At 35.5% G+C, this 22,640-nt stretch overlaps 1 protein-coding gene across 1 annotated transcript in view; it reads right to left on the bottom strand.

Annotated features, from left to right (window-relative positions):
• The window catches only part of plcd4a (phospholipase C, delta 4a), a 44,189-nt gene that overhangs the window by 4,458 nt on the left and 17,091 nt on the right, over positions 1–22,640 (bottom strand). Inside the window, exons 8-12 of the mRNA XM_030157262.1 lie at positions 19,877–20,021; positions 18,281–18,433; positions 13,422–13,589; positions 1,071–1,227; positions 858–974 (exon numbers count right to left, since the gene is read on the bottom strand). Of these exons, the coding sequence (XP_030013122.1) occupies positions 858–974; positions 1,071–1,227; positions 13,422–13,589; positions 18,281–18,433; positions 19,877–20,021 (740 nt within the window). The remainder of the gene's footprint in view (positions 1–857; positions 975–1,070; positions 1,228–13,421; positions 13,590–18,280; positions 18,434–19,876; positions 20,022–22,640) is intronic.

Raw genomic sequence — 22,640 nt, 5'->3', positions numbered from 1 at the left:
TCTTTCTTTCTTTCTTTCTTCCCTCCCTCCCTCCATCTCTTTCTTTCTTTCTTCCCTCCTCCCTCCATCTCTTTCTTTCTTTCTTCCCTCCCTCCCTCCATCTCTTTCTTTCTTTCTTCCCTCCCTCCCTCCATCTCTTTCTTTCTTTCTTTCTTCCCTCCTCCCTCCATCTCTTTCTTTCTTTCTTTCTTCCCTCCCTCCCTCCATCTCTTTCTTTCTTTCTTTCTTTCTTCTTTCTTTCTTCCCTCCCTCCCTCCATCTCTTTCTTTCTTTCTTTCTTTCTTTCTTTCTTTCTTCCCTCCCTCCCTCCATCTCTTTCTTTCTTTCTTTCTTTCTTTCTTCCCTCCCTCCCTCCATCTCTTTCTTTCTTTCTTTCTTTCTTTCTTTCTTCCCTCCTCCCTCCATCTCTTTCTTTCTTTCTTTCTTCCCTCCCTCCCTCCATCTCTTTCTTTCTTTCTTTCTTTCTTTCTTTCTTCCCTCCCTCCCTCCATCTCTTTCTTTTTCTTTCTTTCTTTCTTTCTTCCCTCCCTCCCTCCCTCCATCTCTTTCTTTCTTTCTTTCTTAAATGGTTCTAGTTGCACTGGCTGGTTTTGTTTATTTCATTTATTTCTATGACATAAATGATGTTAAATGACTATAAAACTGTTCTTTTTAGATGTAAATGAAAATGACGATACGACAGATTTGAACCCAGTCTCTTTATGAATCCATCCTTTCTGCTGCTCAGTTTTTCTTTCTTTTTTTGGAAGTGTGTATCGCTCTGTGCAGTGCAGCGTTCATGCACAGTAAAACCAGAAGCTGAAATGAGTCAGTAGAGGATGTGTAAACATGGAACTAAATCTTTCATGTGGAATCACCAATTTGGCACCCGGCATTCCACATTTCCTGAGGATTGAAATTGGAGGAGTCAGTTCTGAAGCCGCTGGGATAAACCCTGGTCAGCTGACGCGCATTATGGTGCACAAACTCCGCCCCTAAAACAAAGACACACGGCAGAGGGATGAAACTCCTCTGAGTATTTCAAAGACTGGATGATGCAAAGGCGTGTTTGTATTTGTGACCGTACTCACCGGCCTCTCTCATGTGTTTACGGGCTTTGGATTCTGTGAAAGACGCCACCTCGTAGAACTTGGAGTGGATGCGGGAATGTTTGAAGCTGTTGAAGTGAACGCTCTTGCAGTAAACAACGCAGTCTGACAGCTCCTTGGACAGACGCTGCTTTGACTTCTGTGGAAAGAAGACAAAGAAAAACAAGAATAGACAGAAATGAGTCTTATTTACTCTTCGCCTTCAAATAGCCTGCAGTCGTCTGCTGCTTGGTAATTACAGACACAGCAGCAGCCAATTCAACCAACTTATTAAATATTATGAACCTATAAACACCCAAACAGCCACTGGTGACCAAAACCATCTACTGATCTAAACTGTTTAACACCTGCTGATCCACTAAAACTATCACTACATGGAAATAACTCAGGTAAAATACAGTTCTTCGTCTTTTCATGGTCATCAGATATGACCCATTTGGACGTTCAGAGGCTCTGTAGTTACCATGGAAACACCATCATCTTCTACAACATTGATTCACCAGTCAAACCCATGGAGTTGGATCAGTGCCAGTGGATGGACACACTGGGTTTATGTTCAGATAATTAGAGATTAGACTGAAAAAACACTTTTTTTTTTTTTTAGTTTTCTCTGTTTCTGATATAATAACCCACAACTTTAATCTGAACTTTAATGAACATCTACATAATCAGGAAATTAAATATAGGCAAATACATGATTTTCGCTGAAAAAACACATAATACAGAGGATGATATTATCCCTTTCAGGCATGAATTACAAGAACCTTAATCAAGATTCTTTTTTTTTTTCTTGAGTGATTTTATTCCTCTTTAGGCATTAAAAAAAACAATGTGATAATTTTCTTTATTAAGCTATTTTTCATGGAGTTGTAAAAATGTCCACTCAGCTGGACACTGTGTGTTTAATTTTTGAAGCAAAAAAATATGTATTTACTGTGAAAACTATGAAATAAAACATTTTAATGCTGCTAATCTGATGTTTCCTCACATTTTAACATACTCTAATACTAGTCATTACTCACTTCATTGAGATAACATGCAAAAAAACCCAAACTTTTGTTGTTAATGACAGTCTAATAACAATAACAAGGAACTGATTTACACTCAAATATGTTAGATCAAGTTTATCTAGAACAGCAAAATTACAATAATATTATCAATTGTAGTGTATGGGATGATGTATAAGTGTCCACTGTGTTGGCTGATATGGAACCAAAACAACAAATCCATGAACATAAAAGAGAACAGCTGTAGGATAACTGTCCACTGGAGTGACCACTGGAGTGACCACTGGAGTGACCACTGTGCATAAAAGGGTGACAATAAATGGTTATAAATCACTTAAGAAGGGTTAAATAGAGAGAAAAATTTATTTGGGAACTGACACAAAAGCACTGGGTCTTCATGGTTTAAAAGAAAATGTGATCTCATTACTTTAGCCTTTAACTTCTTGCCAATATTAGTGACTACTCTTTTTAAAATTAAGTACGTTACTTCAGTACATGTAGTAGTAGTAATTTAATTGTCCGTCCAACAGAACATAAAATATATACATACATACAGTTTGGATTTCTATATTAAACATGGATGAAAAGGTGTAGACAGAAGCAACAGCTTATTTATACCTAACCCATCTACAAGAAGGAAAGCTGCAGAAAGAAAACAAGACGGTATAGTTTTAAACAATAACATAAATAAAACAAATAATATTATCTAAGCAAAATCTTAGACTCATACTGATAATTGGCTTACTTTATCCTAATATTTGGTATTTATTGAATACCTGAGTTTTGAACGTTCTTTTAAATGTAGTGACTGATGTGCATGTTGCACCTCTGATCAGCACAGTCATGGATTCCATCGACAATAGTTTGAACATTATTTTATGCACAAAACTGTGCAGACAGATTTCCCCCTGAAGAGGGCGTCAAAGATTAAAGAATGTTTGTCTGCTGGGCGGTTGTAAAAATTAGATCTGCACATGTTGATGCAGTCAAATAAATACACTAAGACCCTTTTAGTCCACTACTGTCCTGTCGTATGATTCTGTTTAAGTGGATGGAACCTCTGACACTCACTTCTGTGCAATGGGTGCATGATTTACTTTTCTTTTTAAAGTTGGAAAAGATTCAGTTTTCCATTTGTAGACAAATTAATTTGTTTTATCAACAATGGAATCCTTTTTTCTCTACTGTCAACAACAGTGTCCTGCTGTCTCCTATGTCCTTTTGACAGACAAATGTGTTGTTAGTAGGCATTATATTAACTCTGAATCAGCCCTGAGTGTTGGAAAGAGGAGTTGATAACATTAGTGTTAACTCTGCCAGGAGGTAGTGTGATCACTTTGCTTTGTGTGTTTGTTTGTTTGTTTTCATCTTCAGTGTAAAACTCTTCCACCCATCTTCCCAGATCTTCCCCACAGATAGGCCTAGGCCCTGGGACCAACCCAGTCCATTTTGGTCCCAGTAGGACAAAGTTCAAGGTCACAGCAAGGTCACAACATCTACAGTTTTCCATCTGTCATCATTGAGACATTTTCCAAAATTCATTAAAAATTCCAAATGACTCCGATTCTCCTCCAATTGGATCCACCTGTAGCTTAGAACAATCTCTTGTATCTGGAACTAAATTGTCCACATCCACTGTGGAATGTGGACTCTGTGGACATTTACACTGAACTCTGAAAATCCCATTTCCCACACATTTAAAATTAGAACTCAACTAATATTGATGTGAATTGAATCTAATTGGACAGACACATGACTGGGACCAGATTCAACTGTTTCTGTGTATGGAACAACCTGGAAACTGTTGGATTTAAACAGACAGAGTGGATCCACACATGCACAGAGTTCAGGGGGTTTGGCAGAGGTTTGTGTTCTCTGAACACGTGTTTATCTTGTTGGTTTTTCTGTTGTTGTGTTTTTTTGTTTGTTTTTGTTTTTTTTCTTCTTTTTTGGGGGTTTAATGGGTTTGTAGGTTTGTTGTATAATTTGTTATATATATATATATATATATATATATATATATATATATATATAGAGAGAGAGAGAGAGAGAGAGAGAGAGAGAGAGAGAGAGAGAGAGAGTCTGTGTGGTTCCTTATGTATAAGTACATGCTTATGTAAATGTATAATTTAAAATAAAAAAAACACACACACACTAAGGCGATGATCAAAAGCCTTCCTGAAATCTGAGTTTTTTGGATCATCAGTCTGCGTGTTTGGTAGACTCCACCTCCAAACAAATGTTAACTCTGATAAATGTTAAGTTAACCAGGACAAGGAAGGGGGGGGGGGGGGGGGGGGCATTCAGTTAATTACAGTTAGTTAATTGTTTTTTTTTGGTTTTTTTACAGTTAAGATATTGCAGGATTATTATGGACTAGTATTCCTTTGGTGCTTTTCTTGGATACATGTATGGACGACTCCAAAGGAAAGAAGGTTGGACTCACTAGTTCAGGATAAAAGAGGAGCTGAGGAGATGTTCCAGAATAAACTGGAACTACAGAAGGAAGCAGGACGTCAGATTTCTGGAGGATGAGTCTCTTGCGCTGGCTGGTCAAGTCGACATTCAACCCTCTTTATGTCACTAACACAGAGGTGTCCAAAGCGTTCCCTTCATCCCTCAGGCAGAAGTATAAATACTAGGGTTTAAACAGACTGCTGCACAAGTTCAAGTATGAACTCAAGCTTTTGACTCCAGTAGAAGTGTACAAGTACTGGTTTCAAAACTACTGAAAGTATAAAAAGTAAATGTAAGGGGAAACAAATGCCATTAGGACAAAAGCTTCAGCGGTTCCACAGGGGAGGGGCCTATAGTGGACTAACCCCACCTCCCAAAAAAACATGTTTCTAAAGGCCCTAATGACTCTAATGTTATATTAAAATGTTCATGTTGAAAAATGTGGCATGCACTAGGCGACATGTTTGAGACACATATATGAACACTGAACATGAAGGTATTTGAGTCCAAGGAACACGTATTACAGAACCATACATGTGTACCACTGAGTATGAAGTAAAATAGGGCTAACAAGGCTGCTTTCAAAATGTAAGGAGTAGAAGTAAAAAGTCAGCTGAAAATAATTACTCCAGTAAAGTACAGATAACCCAAATTTGCACTTCAGTAGGGTAATGAAGTATTTGTACTTTGTTACTTGACACCAGTGCATTAACACAGTTACATAACCCAGCGGCGGCCTGAGGTCCACCACTGACCCGGGTCTGCTGGACCGTGTCTGTGTGAGCGGACTGTTGGCTCAAAAACAGGCACGTGATACACTGTAAAAAAAAGTCTGCAATTTAACAGGATTTTCACTGTTTATTTGACAGATTTTTCCTGTATTTTTAAGATGCAGGAAAATATCAGTGAAATGACAAAAACAGACTGTGATTTTACATGTCAAATGGAAAAGAACACGAAAAAACTGTAACTGCGAATAACCATAAAATTTACATTTTTAAAATAATTTTTTTTTCACAGAAAAATACAGTTAAAATACATTTGCAAATGTATCGTAATTTCACAAATATTTCTCTTCTATTTATGAGATTAAACTGTTAATTTAAAGTTTAATACTGTAAAAAAAAAAAAAAACAAGATAAAATTACTGACAATTAGCTGTAACAGAAGTATTTGTTCTGTCAGTTGAACCAGACTTGTTTGTTCATTGACAAATATCTTGTGTAATTACAGGAGGTTTCACAACAAAAATGTTGAATAAATGTATTTTTGTGAATGTATAACATGTATAAGCACTGATAAACTGTCCAAATACAGTTTTTATCAGTGGATTGGACAACTGAGTCTCACTGAAAATTATTTATATATATATTTATAGGGAATTGGATTGTTTTAATACATGTAAATATTCTTTATTAAACATTAAAAAGTCAAAAAATATGTAAAATCTCATGTAAAGTTAGGGCAAAAAACTGTATTTTAATTATGGAAAATTCTTTATGAGATGGTTATTTTCCGTTAATTAACAGTATTTTTTGGTGCCCCAGCTGCCGGAATAATACTGTTTTTTTACGGGGTTTCTGTTTTTTTTTTTTTTTTTACAGTGCATACAATGAAACAAAGTGCCTATTTCCTTGTTACACTTAGTACAAATGTCAGGAATGTTCGGATTAAAAGGGTGTAGTTTTACAGGGGTGACAGCGAGCGGACTGTTGGCTCAAAAAGGGGGCACGTGATCGGGTAAACCCTTGTGGATGCAGGAATCCTGTCATGTGTGGAAGTACCAGGCCCAGCCAAACCCTGAGACAACCCCCTTTTGAATGCTGTAAATGATACCGGACCAGGTTGCCAGGTCTGGTGCCAGGGTGTCCTCCATGACTGTACTGATCTGAGAGGTGCAACAAGCCAAAAAACACACAGTGAAACCTCCTGCACGCATGCCCGCTCCCACATGAAAGCTGATCCAGGCCTGGTCCACCCCCCCCGCAGGTCTGTGAGTGACACCCCACCCTCCGCCACCTTCGCCTGTCTACCAGACTGCACCACAGCATCTCCTCAGACACTTAAACCATCGGCAGGGGCGTCGCTGAGCTCAGAGCCGACGGCGGCTTCACCTCCGATGACCGCGTTGACAGCAGTCCCAGTGTGGCATTTCATGCTTCTCAGATACTTATCAATAAACATGACGCTAAGCGCTCAATGATTCCTTTACACACTTACTTTGGTGCACTGGATATGGACACACATCCAGCACCAGACATACTTTAACCCTTTAACCCCTGGGCCCTGATTCTAGGTCAATCTGCATCTGTTTCAGGTTCATAAAAGGTGTTGTTTTGTTTTTTTTTGTACTGTGCACTGTGTTAAAAAAAAACCTGTAAAAAAAAAGTAATATTCCGGCAGCTGGAGTGCCAAAAAAATACCGTTAAATAACAGAAAATAACCATCTCATTAAAATACGGTAATTTTCCATAATTAAAATACAGTTTTTTGCCCTAACCTTTCATGAGACTTTGCGTATTTTTTGACTTTTTAATGTTTAATAAAGAATATTTACATGTATTAAAACAATCCAATTCCCTATAAATATATATATAAATAATTTTCAGTGAGACTCAGTTGTCCAATCCACTGATAAAAACTGTATTTGGACAGTTTATCAGTGCTTATACATGTTATACATTCACAAAAATACATTTATTCAACATTTTTGTTGTGAAACCTCCTGTAATTACACAAGATATTTGTCAATGAACAAACAAGTCTGGTTCAACTGACAGAACTAATACTGCTGTTACCGTTAACTGTCAATAATTTTATCTTGTTTTTTTTTTGTTTTTTTTTTACAGTATTAAACTTTAAATTAACAGTTTAATCTCGTAAATAGAAAAGAAATATTTGTGAAATTACGATACATTTGCAAATGTATTCTAACTGTATTTTTCTGTGAAAAAAGAAAAAATTTCCTTTAAAAAATGGAAATTTTATGGTTCTTCACAGTTACAGTTTTTTCGTGTTATTTTCCATTTGACATGTAAAATCTCAGTCTGTTTTTGTCATTTCATTGATATTTTCCTGTATCTTAAAAAAACAGGAAAAATCTGTCAAATAAACAGTGAAAATCCTGTTAAATCACTGGACACACACCCAGCAGCCAGACATACTTTAAACTTTTAACCCAGTTCTGTCAAACTCCTGTTAGTTCAGTTCCACATTCAGCCCAGTCTGATCTGCAGTGGGCCGGACCAGTAAAAGAATAACAGCGAAAAAAGTAAAATTCTGTTCTGATCAGGTTTACATCGACAAAGTTTCCTTAAAAATCTGAATAACATGAACAACTTGAATTGTCTGAAGAAAAACAAGTGCAATTTTCACAATATTCTGCCTCAGTTCATCAGTTTATCATTTACACATGTGCGTTACAATCACACTAAACATTTAGTAACAGGCAGAATATTGGTACAATTGCATTTACTTTTCTTAAAACATTTCCGTTTGTTCATATTTGTTCAGAATATTCACATTTTTTGTAAAAGTATAGTTTGGTAATGTAAACATTTTCATGTAATTTTACTTTTTTACACCAAAAAAATCAAGACAAAATTTGTTGTTGTCATTATTTATACGTTATTACAATATTTTACTGGTTCTGACCCACTTGAAATCTAATTAGACTCTATGTGCCTGCATGTGGAACCTGAATTAAAATGATTTTGACATCATTGGTTGTTAATATCTTCAGTGTAAGTTTTGCATTTCACACATTCATCCCAGGGCCAGATTGGACCGTTTGGCGGGGCCAGATTTGGCCCCCGGGTCACATGTTTGACACCTGTGCTCTAACCCCTGGGCCCTGATTCCAGGTGAAGGTGCTGCTGTGAATCTGCGTCTGTTTCAGGTTCATAAAAGGTGTTTTTTGTTTTTACTGTGTGTTTTAGGGTCAAAACAGGTGGAAGAACAGAAAAAAACAAAGAGAGGAACTGAAGTTTGACAGGTTTGGACGAAATAAGGCACTAGAATGGACATCAGGAAGAGATTTACATCTGTGGAATAATCCGGACCAGAACTTTAAAATGTCTTCCTCAATTTGTGCATTTAAAAGGATGTATAAATCCAGTATAAGAATAAAATATAGAACATTATCTGAATAGGTGAATATCTACTTATAAGATAGAAAAATGCATAAAATAAGATATTATTGTGTGTTGCCTATTTGTAATTATTTAATTAATACATATACATATATTATAAATATATATAAATATATATATATATTTAAAACCCATCATCAGAAAGTGATTTACTATGTGAAAACTATGAAATAAAAATATTTTTCTTGCAGCTAATCTGATGTTTTCTCACATTTTAACATACACTAATACTAGTTATTACTCACTTCATGCAGATAATATGCAAAAAAAAAAAAACTTTTTACGTAAAAAAAACTGTTAATTACAGTCTAATACCAAGTAGCAATTGATTTACACTCAAACATGTTACTGGGTCAAAACACAGTGATGTCCTGTCAGAGAGCTAACTTTAATTGCCATTCCAACATTTATTTCCATTTAAAGTAGTTCTTTGTTTTGGAGAACCCCTTATGGTCCAACTAAAGCAAAAATTAATTTAAAAGTAAAAATGTAGGTCATTTAGCAACACTAATCTGTCAAACTGTCTCTAAAATGTCCCGTCAGAGATTTCGAATACCGTGTTTTGACCCTACTGCAGATCAGGTTTATCAAGAACAGGAAAGTTACAGTAATGGTGTGAATGTCAGTGTATTATGGGATGGTGCATAAGCATCCACTGTGTTGGCTGATATGCAAATAAAAGAACAAAACCCATGAATATACAAGAGAACAGCTGGAGAACAGCTGTCCACTGGAGTGACCAGTATGCATGAAAGGGTTAAACTGACTTTACAATAACAAGTGTAAATTCCTGGGTTTTAAGACGGACTCCAGTGGTATTACAGCCACTACTAATGAAGAGACACTACACTACTGTATTTACTGCCTGGGCTGATTACTGACTGCAATTAGGGCTGCTTAGAGGATCACATATCTCATTTTAGAGGAAACCATTCAACCTTCACCCTGTTGAAGTTCGCCTAGTTTGGCATGGCCTAGTACTGCTTGACGTGACAAAGCAGAAAAAAAAAAAAAAAAAAAAAAATAGGATAATGGTTAAATTAGAGGCTGAATTTTGCAGTTCAAGAAAAAAAAACAGCTATGAAAGACATAAAAATGCAAAATATACACAAAGAGCCTGTGAAACCTGACACAAAATTCAGATTTCTTTAAATTGAGACATTTATTCGACCTTTTAACAATATCCAAACAAAACATTTTGCCATGTCATTTTTTTTTTTACCATATATATACAGTATATACATTTTTTAAAATATTTTAACATGTTTTATCTATTTGATTTTATTGTTTCTGAATGCTTTTATTAATTTTCTATCGTCTTCTGTACACTGTGGTTTTTTTAAAAGTGCTTTATAAATAAAGTTGGATTGGATTTTTGTATCACATTCAATAGATTCTGCGATTTTTTATAAAACACCTGAAATCCTCCTGAGACCCAGGAAAGTGAAAATTTTTACTGTTTTTTTTTTTTTTAACATTAAACAATTGTCTTGATTGGAAACTGCATAATGCAACAGTTTTTTCAGATACATTTTTAAAAATGATTTTGTATTTATTTATTTATTTTTTTTAATGGATTGTCCTTTGTGATGGGAAGCATTTTTTTTTTTAAGTTAAACTGTCAAACTTTTGTCCCATACAGAGGACAAGGACGGGAGGACATACCTGCAATATCTCATTTAATACATATGTTTTTCACACACTTTAAGTGTACTGTAAAGAATCAATTATCAAGTAACTACGCCTTGTTCCAGTACATGAAGGACTTGGATCAGGGCTCTCAAACTCTTTTTCTTTCGGCCCAATTTGATCTGCAGTGGGTCGGACCAGTAAAATAATAACAGAATAACCTATAAATAATGACAACTCCAATTTTTTGGAAAAAAAGAACAGTTAAATTAGGAAAATACTTACTTTAATAAACTATCCAAACAAAAAAGATGTGAATAACCTGAAAAAACTGAAATTTCTTAAGAAAAATAAGTGCAATTTTAACAGTATTCTGCCTCAACTTTTCATTCCCTCCGCTAGGAGCTATTGTGGTCACTTTGCTTTGTGTGTTTGTTTGTTTGTTTGTTTGTTTGCAACTTTACAGGAAAACTCTTCCACCCATCTTTCCCAGATCTTCCCCACAGATAGGCCTAGGCCCTGGGACCAACCCAGTCCATTTTGGTCCCAGTAGGCCAGAGTTCAAGGTCACAGTAAGGTCACAACATCTACAGTTTTCCATCTGTCATCACTGAGACATTTTCCAAAATTCATCCAAAATTCCAAACGACTCCGATTCTCCTCCAGTTGGATCCACCTGTAGCTTAGAACAATCTCTTGTATGTGGAACTAAATTGTCCACATCCACTGTGGAATGTGGACTCTGTGGACATTTACATTGAACATTGAAAATCCCATTTCCCACACATTTAAAATTAGAACTCAACTAATATTGATGTGAATTGAATCTAATTGGACAGACACATGACTGGGACCAAGATTCAACTTTTTACAAAATATGGTTCCGCTCCTTTTCTCTTCCGTTACGCTCTGTTGACTTTTGTTATTTTTTATGCACCATTTTCAAAAAATCATAAAAAATGCAATTCGTGAAATATCATTATGAAATTAGTTTTGCACATGCATAGTTTAAACAGAAACAGTCGATCCACACATGCACACTGTTCAGGGTGCTCGGCGGAGGTTTGCATTCTCTGAACACTTGTTTATACATGTGCTTTATGGATCTACAAAGACAATAAACAGTAACAAGCAGAAAATTGTTAAAATTGTGCTTCATTTTTTATTTTTTTTTTCATTTCAGGTTGTTCATATTTGTTCAGGTTATTCATGTTTTATTGTTACAGGATAGTTTGTAAATGTAAATATGTTGATAATTTAATGTTATTTTTTGCACTAACACAAAGAAAAACAATTAAGTTGTCATCATTTATAGACAGAATGTTATATTATTATTTTCACATCAAACCGTGAAAAAAATATGGAGTCATTCTTTTTGTCAGTTATTTTACTGTTATTATTTGACTGTAGATCATATCGATCTGTATCTGGAACCTGAACTAAAATGAGTTCCACAGCCTTGACTGTAGAATTTTTGCCCTTCCCAAATTCATCCCAGAGGCCGGATTGGAATCTTTGGGGGGCCACATATGGCCCCCAGGAGGCATGTTTGAGACCCCTGACTTAGATAGAGGTCTCAGACTGTGGCGTAGCGAATACAATACATACGGTTTGATAGGGTTAGAGGTGTATGTATGTTTTGTCTCTGTGATATTATTTTAATGTGGGTTCACTTCAGACCTAGAGCTGAAGGAGCGGTCGACGGTGTGAGTGTGAACGGTGTTGAACTTTTTCCTGGTGTTCTGTCTCCCAGTGTAAACGGATCACCTTATCTAACACCCAGTGTCTGCTCCCTGCCCTTCAGCCCGCTCTATTTTTCATGAGGGATGACAGAAGTTTATGCAATCCTTTTCCGCTAGTACAAAAAGGCCACCAGATTTCTGGACGACTCCGAATGACTCACGACAAAATAACCGTTAACGACAAACGCCTTCTTACGGTAGTTGAAAAATGACAAAAGCGGATCGCAGTCTGTCAGTAATACTGCATGTCAGGGGGTCAGCTTCAACAGTTTTAATTCTAGGATGAAGAGGGAGCAGCGAAGACACGGTTTACAGTTGGCTTCATCAACCAGAAGCTCCCAGTCAGAGTCTAAGCAGTTTATTCTATTTTCTATATCCTTGAGTTTTTAATATGCATATTTATTCTAGTTTCTATATTCCACACTTTTATATATGCATATTTATTCTATTTTCTATATTCTATAGTTTTTTATATGCATATGTATTCTATCTTGTATATATTATCCTGTTTATTTAGTGTCTGTTTGTATTTATTGCTGCTGCCTGCAGAGCCAACTGCATCGAAATTTTATTTTTTGATGTAAAATCTGGAATGACAAGTAAAGTCTAAGTCTAACTGCACATTTCAGATTCTAATGATCTGTGTTTTAATGTGTTCATATTTAATGTTGCAGATGGTGAAGGTACGTAGAGTAATCCATCAGATGGTGATCAAATAAATTAACGGACAATTATTTTTATAGTCACCGATCAGTTTGAGTAGTAAAACAAAAGTCTTCATTATGTATTTCAGCTTCGTAAATGTAAATTATTTTAGTTTTTTGAGGAAATCAACATCGGTTTTATTTAACTATGAATAAATTACTCAACAATACAAACATTTACCATAGGTTACATTTTAATTACCATCCTGTACAATAACAAAGCATCATAATCTATTAAAATCTATTACTATTATTTGACTCTTTTTTCTCCTTTGTATATTGGAACAACGTCCCTGAATGAAAACCTACTTAAAGTGACTTATTCTAATTTCCCTTCCATTGAACTCACTGCATTCAGCCGTGGTTTTCAGTAGGCCGTGCATTTACAACAATTAAACCTTCTAGATTAAACAAACATTACACAATGACTCTGTAATAAACCCTGACTGAATCTAATTGTCATTAGTAAATGACGGGGAATTTAATCAAAAGGAGTGGGTTTATTTTGGGTCACTCATCTTCATCAGTCAGATGTTCTAATCACATGTTCAAATCCACTTCCTCATTTACCTGAAAATAACTGGGACAGATGATGTTGGATCTATATTAGGTTGGTTCACCAGACCGTGGATAACAGACTCACCTTTACTCTGCGACGGAGGCTCTCGCGGTGAAGATTGTCTTCGTCGATTTCCGCCACCTCCTCTTCATCGCTGACCTCCACGGTTAGCGTGTCCTCCACCATCCCACCAAAACTCTCCTCCAGTCCGCCGATTTTCTTAGCTTTCAGCAGAATTTTACCCTTAAGATCCTGAAATGAAGGCAAAACAAAACAGTGTCATCACTAAATAATGTAATATATCCTCAAAATAAAAGTGAAAAACAGTGGGAACATTAACCCACAAAAACCCAAACATCCACCTTTAACCAGAACCATCTACTGATCTAAACTGTTTAATACCTGTTGATCCACTAATCCGATCAATACATGGCAATAATTGGTGTAAAATACAGTTTTACCTCAATTATTTATAGGATACAAGGAGCAAAAACTTGTCAAATGGGAATAAAATGGGCAAAAGCCTTAAAAATAAGGAAGAAATTTAACCAAAAAAATCTTTAAACATAACAAAACAGTAAATAAATATTTCTCAAGTGAGGAGAAAATGAGCAAAATGAGGACGAATTCCTCATTTCATAACATCTAGAACCCTGTATTTATTCTGTTTACCCTCAAAAACCAGAACCATCTACTGATCTAAACTGTTTAATACCTGTTGATCCACTAATCCGATCAATACATGTCAATAATTGGTGTAAAATACAGTTACTGATCTTTTCATGGTCCTCAGATATGACCCATCTGCACTGGGAAAAAATCTAAGTCTTACCAAGTGTATGTTTCTCATTTCTAGTCAAAATATCTCATCACACTTAAAAAAAAAAAAAAAAAAGACATAATCACCTAAAGAGGAACTTTTCAGTGAGATATAAGAACTTATTTTAGACAATAGATCTGGAAAATCTGATTTCAACAAATCTGACCAAGGAAATGTTCACTTGATCCATTGGCAGATTTTTTTTTTTTTGCTTAATTCAAGCAAAAATATTTTTAAATTTTTTTTTTAAACTTGTTTTTAGAGGGGCATTTTTTCCAGTGTGGACGTTCAAAGGCTCCGTAGTTACTGTGGAAACACCGTCATCTTCTACAACACTGATTCATCAGTAAAACTCATGGAGTTGGATCAATGACAGTGGATAAAATTAACAAAAATGAATAACCCCCACCCCAAAATAATAAGAAAAAATGAGCAAAAAATTCACCACAAGTAAAAAAGAATAAAAGAAGCAACAAAATGATCAAAAAACGGTCAGTCATGAAAACAATGAACAAAAACTAATAATAAATCAACAATGAAAAAAGCAACACTGACAAAATAAGCCACAAGCTGAACTAAACTGAAGACCAGAATTTTAAAAAAGGCAAGAAATTGAACAAAAACAAGTAAAATAATAAATAAAATCTACAAAATGAACAAAAGCGAATAAGAAAATGTTCAAAATAATAAATCCCATGGAGAAAATAAGCAATAAAATAAATAAAAATATGAAACATTGATTCACCAGTAAAACCCACAGAGTTGGATCACATGTTTTTACCTTTAGTTATTCACGTCTTTGTTGAAAAAGTCACTTTTTCTTCAGTTTTCTCTGCTTTTCATGTAATAACCCTCAACTTTAATCTGAGCTTTTATGAACATCTTCATGATCAGTTAATTAAATATAGGAAAATACACCATTTCCACCTTAAAAAACACAAAATACATAGGACAATAGAATAATAAAAAGTGATAAATTGCCTAAGAAAGGTTAAAAAGACAGAAAAATTTAATTTGGGAACTGACAAAAAAGTCCCAGTGGGTCTTCATGGGTTTTTTGGACTTTTTAATGTTTAATAAAGAATATTTACATGTATTAAAACAATCCAATTCCCTATAAATATATATATAAATAATTTTCAGTGAGACTCAGTTGTCCAATCCACTGATAAAAACTGTATTTGGACAGTTTATCAGTGCTTATACATGTTATACATTCACAAAAATACATTTATTCAACATTTTTGTTGTGAAACCTCCTGTAATTACACAAGATATTTGTCAATTAACAAACAAGTCTGGTTCAACTGACAGAACTAATACTTCTTTAATGGTTAATTGTCAGTAACTTTGTCTTGTTTGATTTTTTTTTTTTTTTTACAGAATTAAACTTTAAATTAACAATTTAATCTCATAAATAGAAAAGAAATATTTGTGAAACTACGATACATTTGCAAATGTATTTTAACTGTATTTTTCTGTGAAAAAAAATAATAAAAATTTAAATGTTTTGGTTATTCACAGTTACAGTTTTTTCGTGTTCTTTTACATTTGACATGTAAAATCACAGTCTGTTTTTGTCATTTCATTGATATTTTCCTGTATCTTAAAAATACAGGAAAAATCTGTCAAATAAACAGTAAAAATTCTGCTAAATTACAGATTTTTTTTTTTACAGTGAATGCCCATAGAAGAGTCTGTGTCCTTATGCTGTAATGTTACAGGAGGGGAAAATATGATTGTGTTGAATAATTGAGGGGCCCAGCGGTGCATGTCCACACAGATCATATGGCCGAGCAGACGCTAACAGACTCTAAGGTGAAAGTAAATCCACATTTCCTCATGGTACACTACATTTATATCTGTGTGAGTGTCTAATTTATTCTATATTTTGTGATCTGAGTTTGTTATGTCACACATGAGCTGCTAAATTCACCAATTTTGTGTCCAAAGGAAACAAGGGAAGTATTTTAACCCATAAAGACCCAAACGTCCAAACCAAAACCACCTACTGATGTAACTGTTAAATACCAGTCGATCCACTAATCCTATCAATCCATGTCAATAATTGGTGTAAAATACAGTTCTTCATCTTTTCATGGTCATCAGATATGAGCAATCTGAATGTTCAGAGGCTCCGTAGTTACCGTGGAAACGCCATAATCTTCTACAACATTGATTCACCAGTAAAACCCATGGAGTTGGATCAATGACAGTGGAGAAAATGAACAAAAATGAAATAAAACATCTACAAAATAATAAATAATCTGAAAAATAAGCAAAAGAATGAGTAAAATAAAGTAAAAATGAATAAAATAAGCAACAAAATGAACAAAAACAGCCAAAGTAATGAATAAAATGAACAAAAATTGACAATAAATCAACAATGTAATAAGTAACATTCAATAAAAACTTAAGTGAAAAAAAAATACAGTTCTTCATCTTTTCATGGTTATCAGATATGACCCATTTGGAAGTTCAGAGGCTCCATAGTTACCATGGAAACACCGTCATCTTCTACAACATTGATTCACCAGTAAAACCCATGGAGTTGGATCAATGACAGTGGATGAAATGAACAAAAATGAAAAAAAAACAACCCTGACAATATGAAATAATGTGAAAAATAAGCAAAAGAATGCCTTAGAAAATAAATAAATGAATAAATAAAAGAAGCAACAATATGAACAAAAAACAGCTCAAGTAATGAAAACAGTGACCAAAAACAGACAATAATCAACAATGTCATAAGGATGGATAAAATGAACAAAAATTAATTTAAAAAAAACCTACAAAATAAGAAATAATGTGAAAAACAACCAAAAGAATGACTGAAATGAAGTAAAAAAAAACAATAAAAGAAGCAACAAAATGAACAAAAATTAATAATTAATCAACAAAGCATTGAATAACATTGACAAATTGAGCCACAAAGTGAACAAAACTGAAGAAAAAAAGAAATGAAGAGAAATAAAATCATAAATAAAATCAACAAAATGAGCAAAATGTATGTAAAGAAAATGTGACAAAATGGTCATCTGTGTTTTGGGTTTGATAAACTATCCAATAAACCCCACATACGGTGTGATGATGATAAAGGGCAGACGTGGGCTTTTGCTGTCGCTCTGTTTGAAACCCTCATAAACAGTTAAACCAGTGTTTGTGCTGCAGCAGCTCACACGTCACTGCACCATTTTGCCCTGATGTTTCAAATGCCAATATTTAAAGGGTCACCATCACCTTGAACCCAGACCACATATGGACCCAGGTGTGTGCTTTCTAACAGGGCTCTGGGACACAAAAATGGAAGGACTCATGTCAGAAGATAGGCTTAGATTATGGGATACATATCAGTGCACTGGTTTGTTTGGGTTAAACCAAGGGGTGTGAAACATGTGGGCCCCCAAAGGCTCCAATCCGGCAGTGGGATGAATTTACAAAGTGTATAAATTCCACAGTCCAGGCTGTGGAACTCATGTTAGTGTGGGTTCCACATCCAGACCAATCTGATCTACAGTCCAATAATAACAGAAGAACCCACTCAAAAGAACGACTGCAGATTTTCTACTGGGTTTGATGGAAAAAAAAATGATATTACATTATGTCTGTAAATAATGACAACTGCAAATTTGTGTCTTTGTTTTAGTGCAAAAAATAACATTAAATTATGAAAATATTTACTTTTTCAAACTATCCTGTAACAATAAAATGTGAATTACCTGAATCTATCCATCTGTCTGACTTCACTATTTTGTTCTTTTTGTTCATCGTGCGAAGTATTTAGGTTTATTTTTGTTCATTTTCTTGCCCATTTTGGTCCATTTTTACACATTTTTCATTGATTCTGCTGCTTATGTTTGTGCATTTTTGTCCACTTTGTTCATTTTTTACTTGCTTTGATGCCTATGTTCATTGTTTTTGTTCATTTTGTTAATATTTATCTATCTATTTCTACCTTCATCTATATCTAATTTTACCTAAACACCAGCTAATGTCTGTCTGTGTCTCTCTATTTGCTTTTTTTTGTCTTTTATTGATGTCTGCTCTTAGAAACTGAAACATAAATGTAGTAGCTCTGTCCGTCCAGTCAAATGGATCCAGGACACCAGAGCGTGTTGCTCACCTCAGGGGACGGCAGCCCGATGGGGGCCTTTCCGTCCAGGGTGCTTTTCAGCAGCTTGTCACCGAGGATGTGGTTGAGGTGATGGGCCATGACTCTCTGTTGCTCAACACTGCAGTGGTTCTCTATGGACAGGATGACTGGATATTCTGATACCTGGAGGAGGAGGCGGAGTGAGTGAGTTTGTAATTCAACACCGGAGAGCATTATCATAGGGGAAAGCTAATCCGGCTGCTGCCATCGCATACACCTGCGGGGCTGAAAGCCGGCAGATGGATGGACACAGGGTCACGAGGACACAATATTCAGTTGCAGACAGATGCTGGGACACAGCGGGCCCTGACATGCATGTGAACCTGGCAGCCGTTCGCTTTGGCACGAGGCTGGCACTGGCGATTGTAAGGCTTTCAGATGATGTCTTGGATATTATTGCACGGTTGTACTCCCCCTCATAAATATGCAACGCGATGCCGAGCGATTTGTTGGTGCAGCTTTGCAGGGCAATGAAAGCAAAAACAATTGCGCTGCCAGCATGACGGCTCGACAAAACATGCTTGTTGCTGCTGAGAAGATGTATGAGGACCAAAGTGATCATATTTCCAAGGCTTTGAGTCCATGGCATGTGCAAAATAAAAACAAACCCCGTATTTGTTCCACTGTAAGCTCACGCTAACAGACACATTCGGTGCTCATCCTTAGTGAAGAACGGGACTCTTCAGAACACTGTCCACAACTTACAATTAAAGGGTTTTTTGGGGGTTTTTTCCACAAAGACAGACCAATTTTATGTGTTTGTTTTCTTGGAGTAAAGCTCAAAATTTTTAGGTTCGAGGTGGAAAACAAGAAAATATATTTATTCACGTACTGTAAGTAAAAATAATGTGTGGGCAGTAAAAGTAATTCAACTACATAAAACACAGAGTGGACTTGTCTTATCTTACCTTATCTTATCTTACCTTATCTTATTTTACCTTACCTTATCTTACCCTACCTTATCTTATCTTATTTTACCTTACCTTATCTTATTTTACCTTACCTTATCTTACCCTACCTTATCTTATCTTATATTACCTTACCTTATCTTATCTTACCTTATCTTACCTCATCTTATCTTACCTTACCATCCTATCTTATATTACCATATCTTATCTTATCTTATCTTATCTTATATTGCCTTATCTTATCTTATGTTATCTTACCTTATCTTATCTTAATACATAGTGTTTTTACAATAATACTACTGGGTGTCCCATAAGTCTCCATACGTAGGAGACATAATACATATGGTTCTAACATGTATTTCTTTATATTTCTTCTTTATAGTTCTTCAGCAGTGGAGGACACACATTGAAATGTGTTCCCAACAAAATGGCAGTCATATAGAGCATATTATATAAATAAAAATGGTTTACGTCAAGAAACGTTTATTTTTCCTGTGTATGCAGACTTATGGGACACCCTGTATAATAGTTTTGTTTTTTTGTTTTTTTATAGTGTAGACCTACATATGCGTAAAAACCCATTTTCTGATCAGTGCTGTAGTTGTCCTTGGTTCTAACTGGTGCACTGATTGAAACGCTGAGTGCAGGTGACGCTAACCTTGAAGGCGTAGTTGCTGACTGCATTGACCACGTCCTTGAAGAGGATCTTGGAGGTGAATGTGTGTCCGTGATAGACGATGGGCTCTCCGTTGGCACCGTCCCAGCAGTCCACTTCCACACATCGACAGCCACGATTCAGAGCCCTGGGCGGCAGACGTTAAGCACAAGTTCATTATTCCCTCATTCATATTATCTACTTCTAGTCAGGAATACGTGATGGTGATGCATTCACTGCCCTCTTGTTAACCCTTTGATGCATGAATTATGACAACCTTAGTCAAGATTTTTTTCCTGAGTGTTTTTATTCCTCTTTAGGCACGAAAAAAACAATGTGATTGCAATTTTTTAATGAACCTATTTTTTATGGAGTTACAAAAATGTCCACTCAGCTTTAATTTTTGAAGCGAAGAAACATGTATTTAAAACGCAGTATCAGAAAGTGATATACTGTGGGAAAACTATGAAATAAAAATATTTTTAATGCAGCTAATCTGATGTATTCTCATATTTTAACATACTCTGATACTAGTTATTACTCACTTCATGGAGATAATATGCAAAAAAAAAAAAAAAAAGTTTAAGATAAAGTAAACACCGAAGGTGATTTGCTACAAGCAAAGACTGGAGTAGCAACTAAGGATGTTGTGGTTCAAGCTGGTGGTGTGTAGCGGTGTTCCTAGGGACCCCTTCTGCATCCTCAGCAGGTATCTCAGGGTCACAGGTGTTTCGCCCCTTAACCTGTACACCTCTCCTGAGTGGGGCAGCAAAGGCTGAGTTAGCCTTCACCTGCAGAAGGGGTCCAGCTACGATCCCTTGACAGCCACAGCCACCTAGAACTGGTTTCGGCTACTGTGGCTATCTCCCTGATGGCCTTCTGCAGTTGCTTGGGATTAACTGTTAATTAAAGTCTAGCGATTAATTTACACTCAAACATGTTTGTGCAGATCAGGTTTATCAAGAACAGCAAAGTTACAGTAATTATACGAATACTCGCTTTTCCATTGGACATATGCGTAAAACTTTACCGATATTTACTAAATGTCGAATAAACAGAAGTGCGTAATGTCAGTTTATCCATTAAATCCCAAATGCGATGATTTGTTTATTATCACGAGATGACACGAGAGGTCATTCCACAAACTTGGCGACGAACGTAAATATGGTGTTGATTTACAGATATATTCATTATTATTATATCGGCTAAAATTTACTTAGAGCTCTTCTTTGTGTCTGTGTTCATATTAAATCAGTCTCAGTGAATCCAAAGGAACTTTGTGTTGGTAAATGACAGTTGTTCAAATGGACAGGATTTCAGTTCTGTTCAACATGTTGATGCTCATATGAACTATGTTTTCAGCTCCAAAATGAACCATTTCAGCACAATTAATGCTATATTTTCATGTCACAAATGGACAAGTTCTATTTGAACTGAACTGAGCTGAAAAACAAATCTTCTCTTCTTTTGGATTCCCCAGTTTTTCTTCCCAGATTCTCTCCTCCATATCACATGTTTTATTTGTACAGGTTCAATCTGGAGTATGGTGCTGATCCATCCTGCTTCTGTTCCACCAATACATACATGAAGAATGGCACACAGCACTGTTTACATCAACAGTTTTACAATAAGAAGCATTTTTAGACACAAAGAACAATTCTAGATTGTTCTTTCCTCTTTAGTCTGATGCTAAACTATCCAATAAATAATAGTGCTCCTAGTTTTTGCACAGGGATCATTAGTGTAAACGCTGACATGGCTGCAGAGCATCAGTATGATGGGATCCACAACAACCATGTCACATCCGTCCACTGACACATTTAGTGTTTTTGTGTCAGCTGGGATTGTTTTAGATCCACAATACCAACATTTAGGAAGAAGAGCACAATTAGCAATAGGAAGTCTAGAAGTTTATTCCTAATAAAGTACTGGGACTGACCAGAGCATCATGGGTAATGTCACGTCCGTCCACCAGCAAAAGTTTTCACATCCACGTGCTATTCCAAATCCAATATTTATGAAAATAGAGCTTCCACTGTCAGAGAATATCAGTAGTCTGTGCACAAATGGATTAGCATTATTTACACACACTTCTATGACTGTAGGACAACTGTTTTTTTTTTTTTGACAAAAATGGACACTCATTTGACCCCCTAAGGAAATTTTAGCCGACATGAGAATAGCTGGAGAAGAACTGTCTACTGTAGTGGCCGTTATACATGAAAGGGTTAATGTCGACAACTGCAGTTCATTAGACTGGCTTCAACTCAATCATTTTAATTACTCAGAATGAATCCTTTGACGTCAGAGCACCCATTTAATTAACTTGCGTTCCTTTATTTATCAATGAATGCTGTGAAATGATGAATGGTGGAAGATTAATGCAGCATCACAATAAATTAGAGCATCCATCCATCTATCTATCTGACGTTTCATTATTTTGTTCATTGTGCTAAGTATTCATGTTTGTTTTTGTTCATTTTCTTGCCCATTGTGCGCAGTTTTTATAAATTTTTCATTGATTCTGTTGCTTATGTTTGTGCATTTTTGTCCATTTTTTACTTGTTTTGATGCTTATATTCATCGTTTTTATTCATTTCGTTATGCTCTATCTATCTATCTATCTATCTATCTATCTATCTATCTATCTATCTATCTATCTATCTATCTATCTATCTATCTATCTCACTTTTCATTATTTTCTTCTTTTTGTTCATTGTGCTAAGCATTTATGTTTATTTTTGTTCATTTTCTTGCCCATTTTGGT

Source organism: Sphaeramia orbicularis, chromosome 2, assembly GCF_902148855.1.
Source record: "Sphaeramia orbicularis chromosome 2, fSphaOr1.1, whole genome shotgun sequence".
NCBI classification, from domain to species: domain Eukaryota; kingdom Metazoa; phylum Chordata; class Actinopteri; order Kurtiformes; family Apogonidae; genus Sphaeramia; species Sphaeramia orbicularis.
This window is presented reverse-complemented; position numbering and strand designations above follow the sequence as displayed.